The sequence below is a fragment of the Hordeum vulgare genome, chromosome 6H (assembly GCF_904849725.1).
Source record: "Hordeum vulgare subsp. vulgare chromosome 6H, MorexV3_pseudomolecules_assembly, whole genome shotgun sequence".
Taxonomy (NCBI): Eukaryota; Viridiplantae; Streptophyta; class Magnoliopsida; order Poales; family Poaceae; genus Hordeum; species Hordeum vulgare.
This window is the reverse complement of record NC_058523.1, coordinates 72,221,104-72,230,274: the sequence shown is the minus strand read 5'-3', so window position 1 is coordinate 72,230,274 and position 9,171 is coordinate 72,221,104. Positions and strand designations below refer to the sequence as shown.

General features: G+C 43.6%; 1 protein-coding gene across 1 annotated transcript; it reads left to right on the top strand.

Moving 5' to 3' along the window:
* The first annotated feature begins 2,980 nt into the window (after positions 1 to 2,980).
* On the top strand, positions 2,981 to 5,084 carry LOC123402064 (protein YELLOW LEAF 1, choloroplastic-like). Its single transcript, XM_045095925.1, has 5 exons — positions 2,981 to 3,089; positions 3,174 to 3,307; positions 3,613 to 3,692; positions 4,515 to 4,602; positions 4,729 to 5,084. Exons 2-5 carry the CDS (start codon positions 3,226 to 3,228, stop codon positions 4,947 to 4,949), a joined length of 471 nt encoding a protein of 156 aa, XP_044951860.1. The 5' UTR covers positions 2,981 to 3,089; positions 3,174 to 3,225; the 3' UTR covers positions 4,950 to 5,084.
* Positions 5,085 to 9,171: the final 4,087 nt, after the last annotated feature.

Below are 9,171 nucleotides of genomic sequence, written 5' to 3'. Positions count from 1 at the left end.
GGTCCGTGTAACGAACCGGGACTAAAGGGCCTGCTCCTGGGGCGCTACGAGGCGCCCACGTGGAGCACCTTTAGTCCCGGCTTGTAACAGGGCCGAGACTAAAGGTTAGGCCTTTAGTCCCGCCCCTTTAGTCCCGGTTGGTGAACCGGGACTAAAGCCCCTTACGGGCCGGGGCTAAAGGCCCCGTCCCCACTAGTGCCTTATTTGTCCCCGTATTGCTTGGTTTTGGATAAATGCTACTATGGAGTCCATCCAATTCTGAGCCAATGATAGCACAACTTGTGTCGGGAACAACTGTTGTCGGTGTCAAAACCAACATATCTCGGGTAGGGGGTCCCGAACTGTGGATCTTGGATCAATGGGTAACATGAGACAAAGGAGACGATGTTTACCCAGGTTCTGGTCCTCTTGATGAAAGCAAAACCCTACGTCCTTCTCTTGTTTATATTGATGACAGACTATACCTCAAGATCGTATAGTGTAGTCTAAACCCTATCAGTAATGAACTTAACCCGTCCTATGGACTAAAAAACCCCTGGTTTATATAGATATCAAGGGTACTAGGGTTATAGAATGTCAGTTACACCAAGGAGAAAACATGTCGATTATCATGTTGTCGTGGGGCGCACACCAAGTCTCCGAAAGAGTACGTCTTGGATACATCATCATCTTGTAGTTCGGGCTCCAGTGATGACGGCCCAGGAGTCCAACCCATGAAAATAGGTAAGCGGCCCGAGGACCCCTTAATTCCGGACTCTCTCAACTTCCACCCGGTCCATCCATGCATTTATCAAAATAAGTACATCAACTCAAGCATAGGAAGTGTACATGATGGCCTAATGAACTTAAAAACAAAAAAATGTGAACTTAATAACAAACAGTTACCTTTTGGCGAGTTTCCAAACTAAAAAATCAAACGTTTTGTTAGGAGGTTATGTTCGTCTTTGTGGGGAATTTATTTTTGACAAGAGTTCACTTTATTCGGGAAGGTCCACTTCATCTATGGGATTTTCATCATTTTAATAGGGAGAGACGAAAATTTGTGTGAATGAAGTAGACATGGCCACAATGAGTTTGATGACTAAAAACGACCTTCTCATGGGGAAAGGAAACTTCTGCGCGCTATAGTGAACTTCCCGGCATGAGAAGTGAATTTCAAGAAGAAAAACAAGTGAATTGCATGCACGCAACTAGATTTCGTTCTATTTTTGTAATTCTATGTTTGAATGATAGATTATATGCCATTAGAAAACTATTAATTAGTGCGTTTATCCTCCCTTCGTCTCTCCTCCCAAGGAAATGAGGCTAGGGTTTTTCCTCCCATCGACGGTGCCACCGATCTGCCACATCTCCTGCGGCCTTAGGGCCATGGGTGTACGGTGGATCCTGGCCCTTATCATCAGGAGGGCTTCGTTTTTAGGTGCTTCGTCAAGTTTTGTTCATACGTTTAGGAAGTTTCTCCACGCCGGCGTGTCGGCGTTGCCGGACTTCACGTCGCGGACCCACACCTTCTCTTTCTACCACTCCTCCACCGGAGGGCAGAGGAAGGACTCCCGACCTCCTCGTCGTTGTGGCGCTTTCGTCCGTCGAACCCCCCTCAGCCACCCGGACAACCACCAGCCGTGGACATCTCCGACAACTTTCAATGCGTAACAGCGCCGTAAATCGTAGTTAGAGTTCGGGAGATTTTCGCCGGAGGAGAGGAAACGCGGTGGAGGCGGATGGGGGAAAAGAGGGATGCGAACCCTAAATCGTCCTGGAGCCGACATATATAGTGGAGTCATGGGCGGTTTACGATCCTCCCACAAATGTTTTATGGGCCGAGGCATGTTTACGGGGCTGCTCAGGCCGTTTTTTTGGTTGTCCCATAAACTGCCGGAAAAACGCGTTCCGATAAGGTTATACGAGATCTGGTAGAGGTGCCCCCAAGCCTTTTGGGCTCCTCGTGATACTAGCTTGCGTGGACCATTGGAATACAATTGGAGTTGCTGGACCCATGTGTAATTATCAGACTCATAGGTTTTTTTTGCAATTTTCTCATAGCTCCTCATATGAGAGTTGGATGTTACTAGATCATAAACCCGTCAATTTCTTTGAGTTTCGGTCTATCATTTTTTTCTATTTCCTTTTCCCTCTCGTGCTTTTACTTTTACGAACATAACATGCGTGCAATTGTAGTCGGACGTGCACAGCGAATGTGTAATTGTGCTAGGGCAGGGGGACATGTTGGTTGCATGCGGATAGACGTGTGTGCATTCATAATTGTGCGTGAGTGACTTATATATTGTTGTGCTAGATCGACATATGTATTGCAGTTATATACGACGGGGTGAATGTGCAACTATAACTACACGTGGTTGACGATGTTGTAGTTGCAAGTAGGAAAAATAGAACTAAAATAAATGATGTAAAACATAGCAAAGAGAAAAATAAGAAAAAAACCGCATGACACCCGATGGTTTAGGATTTGGCTGAGAGATATTGGTATTGCTGCAGTAGAACAAATTTGATGTAAATTTATTCTACAAATCAAATCATTTATTGTTTGTTACATACTCTATTGGTTCGCAAATACAGTATAAGATATTTTAAATTTTCTTAATTAGATGTACACAAATAAATTTAGTATGTTTGTTCATTTATTTGAATCCATATATAATCAATATTAAAATATCTAAACATATTATATTTGTAAACGGAGGGGGTATTTGTTTCACCGTGTCTCGTATATCAAACGATGTAACCATTTCCCAAATCAGCTAAGTTAACCATGATGACGTTCCAAGAAACATATTTGCTTTTACAACGCTAAAAAAGAAAACATATTTGTTTCATAGACAAGAGATTGAATGAGAAGTTTCTTTTTGTGATGCGCAGAATGGGCCACAGAAAAACTTGAAAATGAAATAAATCTACCAAACAAATCAAACAAAAAGAAAGTTAATTTCCTACAAAGCCCTTTTAAAAATCTAATTTAAGAAAAAAATGGCCCTCCTAATGGATAACCTTCTTCTGCCCATGAACACCACCACACCCAGCCCTCCACCTCCTCCTCGTCCCTCGCTCTGACCCTCATCGAGAGCTGCAAGGTAACCTCGCCGCCCTCACTCCGTTGCAATCAGACATCTCCTCCTCCTCACCGTCCTCCATGTTTCTGTGATTCTCTCGTCCAGGGCCTGCGCGGCACCACGAGACCAGCTCGCTCTGTCCACGCCGCCGGCCGCCATGCTTCCGCTCGCCACAATGTCCGCGCCGAGCTCGCTTCTCCTGCGCCCCGCCGCGCGCCACAGGACGGGGAGAGAACCAGGTTGGTGTCGCTCGTCTCACCCATCCATCGCCCCGCCTCTGCTCTACCTATCTTATTATCCAACAGCTGCCGCCGGGACAAAATTTCTGGCTGCCATTTTGCGACTGCATTCTCGCATGTGCATCGAGTCAAATTGCAGGGGCTCTGTGTTCTGTGGCTTCACATTTCTGAAAATTTTGCAACCCCACGTACTAGGGAAGATGGTCAATTCTAACTGCAATTTAATACTGGTAGTAGATGGTGCTTACTGCTAGTATAGTTTTTGTTTACCAAAGCTCATGCAGAACTTATAATATTATGTGTAGGACGAAGCTGGGGAGAACCATCTATCTCGGGTTTGCAATCTCGGAGTAATAAACTCGGCAACGCCATCTGTGTGAAAGCAGTAAGATGCGCCTACTTGTTTTGTGCGGTGCTATGGCATACTTGCTCGTCTTCTTTTCTCGCTGTTACAGATTATAGTATACCTGGTTAAATTATTTATAACTTATTAGGTGTAATTTGTTAGAGTAGTCAGAAAGCAATCAAAAGGTTTCTGGCACAAAAATGAGGAAGAAATCAAGTAGGTTTTTGTCATAAGAAAAGGGAGCAATTCAAACAATCTGAAAGGTTCAAGGCCTTCAGATTTTAGTGGAAGCCAGGATTTTTTAACTTGCAAAATAGCTCAGCGGGGTAATGTCCCGAAGCGAATATATCAGACATCACCACAAAGTTGGAAAACCAATAATGTACGTATTATAACATGACAAGGACCGTCTCGTATAAAATTGTGTAGCTGGAAGATTATCTGGCCTTGCAAACAGAAGGGATCGGTATATTCTACAATTTCTACGCAAGCTATTCATGCTAGCTAGGCAAAAAGAGTGCATGAGAGGGGATTTGAAGCCCTGGTTGATTTTAAGCTTCAGAGTTAACTTGTTCTAGCTTAAAATCCACAAAAAAACAGACGTGTTTTTTTCCACTGTGCATAGCTGAATTCCTACATTCACCTGATTGGTGTATCTAGAACATGTACCGAAATAAGGCTGTCTAGTTCTAGCGAAATCTTTTTACCGTCGTCTGTAAGCCTGAAATGTTAATGTTGTTTGATCTTGTATATTACAAGTAAACATGGTATAGTGCTTGGTTAATTTCGTTTGATTCTGCACCCGTTCCAGCAAATTCAAAAGAATCTCACGAGGATCGTCTCCGAATGTTTTTCCTGCAGAACATAACGTGCTGCGCCAACCAGACGCAAACCGCGAAGCGCAAATCGTTCTCGGGACCCACCTCTCCACCGTCAGGCTCAGTTAAAGGTAATGAAAGGCATCTGCATTTTGCACAACCCTGCTGTTCTTTCGTGCACTGCAAACCTGTGCTTCCATTGGCACTTGCCACGCGGTCTCCTCACTTCTTTGCTTGATATTGGCACCTGATCGCAGAGAAGGTGAAGCCGAGGCTCGACGACGGGGGCGTCGGGTTCCCGCCGTTTCGGTTCGGCGGAGGAGGCGGGGGCGGCGGCGGTGGCGGCAGCAGCTCCTCCGGTGGGTTCATCCTCTTCGTGATCGTTTTGCTCCTGGACTACCTGAGGGAGTTCGAGAGGAACCTGCAGAACGGGCCGCGGAGGGGCAGCGACTACGACAGCGGGCTGGCACCACAGTAGTAGCTTCATTTTAGTACGTAGCTTGTTTCGCAGACAGTCGGGTGATGGTCGGTGGTTGATGTAAGCGGTGTTATCAGATTAGAATTGCTCGTGAGAAATGAAATGAGGAGTAGCAATTTTGGTCGTTGGATTGGACGTGGAGGGCTAAGATCGAACGGCAGGAGCCACTGGCACTAATATGTCCACTTTTATGGCCTCTTTGCCTGGTTCACACAAAGCACAGAAGAAGCATAGGAAGATAAAGCATGTCTTCTCTTTTAGGCCGCGCTTGGGATGGTTGCATTTCAATACGCGAGTATTTGGTTTACATTTGTATTTTACTAGCCGGTGAACAATCTCCGGCTGAAAACAAAATGACGGCCCGAAGTCTGTATCTTTTACACGTGTATTTAAAACGGAAACGACGATTCAAACAGAGTCATAGCCGTAAAGACCATGCAGAAAATAAACATATAATACTTTTTTTTATAACTTAACACTTCTGCTTCGATAGACCTCTAACAGACGGCCAGTTTGACCGATATCCCTTTGTCACGAAGGGCACGATGGACATTATTTGAAAATAAGCCCCCGCCCGCCACGCCGTGTATGCATACGTATATGGTCCAATTTTTAGCACACATGTGCACACCTGCCGTGGTTAACTGGCGGGTTTTTTGGCGACGTGGGGCACTAATAACCCACAAGTATAGGGGATCTATCCTAGTCCTTTCGATAAGTAAGAGTGTCGAACCCAACGAGGAGCAGAAGGATCTGACAAGTGGTTTTCAGCAAGGTATTCTCTGCAAGCACTGAAATTATCGGTAACAGATAGTTGTGTGATAAGATCATTCGCAACAAGTAGCAAGTAACAATAGTAACAAAGGTGCAGCAAAGTGGCACAATCCCTTTTGTAGCAAGGGACAAGCCTGGACAAACTCTTATAGGAGGTAAAACGGTCCCGAGGACACATGAGAATTTCTGTCAAGCTAGTTTTCATCATGTTCATATGATTCGCGTTCGCTACTTTGATAGTTTGATATGTGGGTGGACCGGTGCTTGGGTGCTACCCTTACTTGGACAAACATCCCACTTATGATTAACCCCTCTCGCAAGCATCCGCAACTACGAAAGAAGAATTAAGACAAAGTCTAATCATAGCATTAAACTAGTGGATCCAAATCATCCCCTTACGAAGCAACGCATAAACTAGGGTTTAAGCTTCTGTCACTCTAGCAACCCATCATCTACTTACTACTTCCCAATGCCTTCCTCTAGGCCCAAATAATGGTGAAGTGTTATGTAGTCGACGTTCACATAACACCACTAGAGGAAAACCAACATACAACATGACTACTTATAACCAATTCACATGAATACTTATAGCAAGACTTATCCCATGTCCTCAAGAACAAAAGTGACTACTCACAAAGCATGACTACTTATAGCAAATTCACATGACTACTTACAGCAAGACTTATTCCATGTCCTCAAGAACAAAAGTGACTACTCACAAAGCATAATTATGTTCATGACCAGAGAGGTATTTAATAGCATTAGAGATCTGAACATATGATCTTCCACCAAGTAATCCAACTAGCATCAACTACAAAGAGTAATTAACACTACTAGCAACCTTACAAGTACCAATCGGAGTCGCGAGACGGAGATTGGTTACAAGAGATGAACTAGGGTTTGGAGATGAGATGGTCCTCATGAAGATGTTGATGGTGATGAGTCCCCTCCGATGAGAGGAGTGTTGGTGATGACGATGGCGATGATTTCCCTCTCCGGGAGGGGAGTTTCCCCGGCAGGACGGCCCTTCCGGAGCTCTAGATTGGTTCTGCTCAAGTTCCGCCTCGTGGCGGCGGCGATTCCTCCCGAAAGCCTCCTCCTGATTTTTTCTGGAAGGAAACCCTCCTTATAGCAAAAGATGGGAGCCAGAGGGCCAACAGGGAGCCCACAAGCCCCCTAGGCGCGGCCAGGGGGGTAGGCCGCGCCTAGCAGGCTTGTGGCCTCCTGGTGGCTCCCCTCTGGTACTTCTTCCGCCCAGTATTTTTTATAAATTCCAAAATAATTCCTCGTTGATTTTCATGGCTTTTGGAGTTGCGTAGAATAGGTATCTCGAACTTGCTCATTTTTCAGGCCAGAATTCCAGCTGCTCGCACTCTCCCTCTTCATGTAAACCTTGTAAAATAAGAGAGAAAAGGCATAAGTATTGTACCGTGAAGTGTAATAAAAACCCATAAAGCGGTAAATATCAACATAAAAGCATGATGCAAAATGGACGTATCAACTTCCAAAGCTTAGACTTAGCTTTTCCTCAAGCGGAAACCGAGATCAATAAATATGCCAACACGTTTAGAGATAGAGGTGTCGACAAAACAAAATACGGACATGCAGGCATCATGATCATAATCAGAACAACAATAACGTTATATAATCTATTATGCTAAAGTGATAATTCCATCATGAAGTAAAGTATGGATCAAGAACCTTAATGAGAATTAAAAACCAATAGCCTTTAGTCATTGATGCAATTGCAATTTATCATAACATCGGAAAGAGTCAAATAAGTGCTTGTAAAGCAAATCCACATACTCAATCATCCTTTCATCTTCTACAATTGCTAAAACTCACGTGGTACTCATGAGATCAAAGTTTCAGTTGGACACAGAGAAAGATAGGGGCTTATAGTTTTGCCTCCCAACTACTTACCTCAAGGGTAATGTCAACAATAATAATTCATGGATACTTACTTCCAAGTTGATATATGAATATAGATATTTCCCTAGCATATGACGTTAGCCAAGATAAAGGCGAAATAAGGAATTGATGCCGATCACCATGACACTTTTAAGGACAAAAAGTAAAGGTACAAGATAGGCCCTTCGTAGAGGGAAGCGGAGGTTGTCATGCGCTTTTGAGCTTTGGATGTGTGGCCTCTTAGTGTGAAGGAACGCCACTTTATATTGCCTTCTGTGATAAAGAACTTTATTATGCAGTCTGTCGCTTTTATGTCTTCCTCATCACAGGTTCGTACAAAGCTTATTTTCCACACACTAATAGATCATACATATTTAGGGAGCAATTTTTATTGCTTGCACCGATGACAACTTACTTGAAGGATCTTATTCAATCCATAGGTAGGTATGGTGAACTCTCATGGCAAAATTGGGTTGAAGGTTATGGATGCACAAGTAGTATCTCTACTTAGTGCGGAGGTTTTGGCTGATATGAGGTGGAAGCAATCGTCACATGCTAAGGGATCTCTAGTCATATAACATTGTTCGGAACCAAGCAAACATAATTCATTATGTTGTCTTCCTTGTCCATCATCTACTTCTAAGCATGTAATAGTTTAATGAGTGTTCACAATCATAGATGGTGTCCAAGATGATATATTTATATGTGAACCTCTCTTTCTTTATTACTTCCTATTAATTGCAGCAATGACCAAGTTCTATGTTTGTCCACCTACAACAAGTTTCAATTAACATTCTTTTTATATGTGAAGCCATCACTTCCCATAAGATCATTACATGATCTTTCAGGCTTTTGTTCTTTTATTATTCTTTCTTTAGATCATGTCATGAAGCAAGGCCCTTAACTAAAACTCTCTTTATTATATGACTCATGAGCTCGAATACATTGGGGATAACACAAAGCAAAACTCAAGCCTAGAACACCAAGAACTTTATTCTACTAGAGAAAGATAAAACCAAAAAGTATCAAACTAAGAAAAAGGTAAAGGCAAAAGATATGATGGTGATACAATACCGCGGCAACTCCCCCAAGCTTGGCGCAAGCCAAGGGGAGTGCCCATACCCGTGCTTAATTGTCTTCCTTTGAAGGTGATGGTGGTGGAGTTGTCGTGTCTTTTGATTCCAAGAGGGCCATCAATCTTTGATTCATACCTTGGAGTTCTGTAATATGTTTCTCCAGCAAAACAACTTCACGGGTGAGATAAGTATTACGAACACGAGTTATTTCACATAACCTCAAGAGTTCGATCAAGGATGGAGGTAAAAGGTGAAGATAGGGTTGAAGAAAATCCTCTTCCTTAGGTTCTTCCTTGTTGAGCATAGATTGCCCTTCGTCCAACGCCGGATTCTCCTCCTTAATTTTGCCTTTAGTTTCTTCCAGCAGCCCTTCCTTGGCCTCCATGACCTCCATTCTTTTCAGATCAGCACTTACTTCTTCATAGACTTGAGGGAGATCGTTCTCCCTGACAGATTCCTGA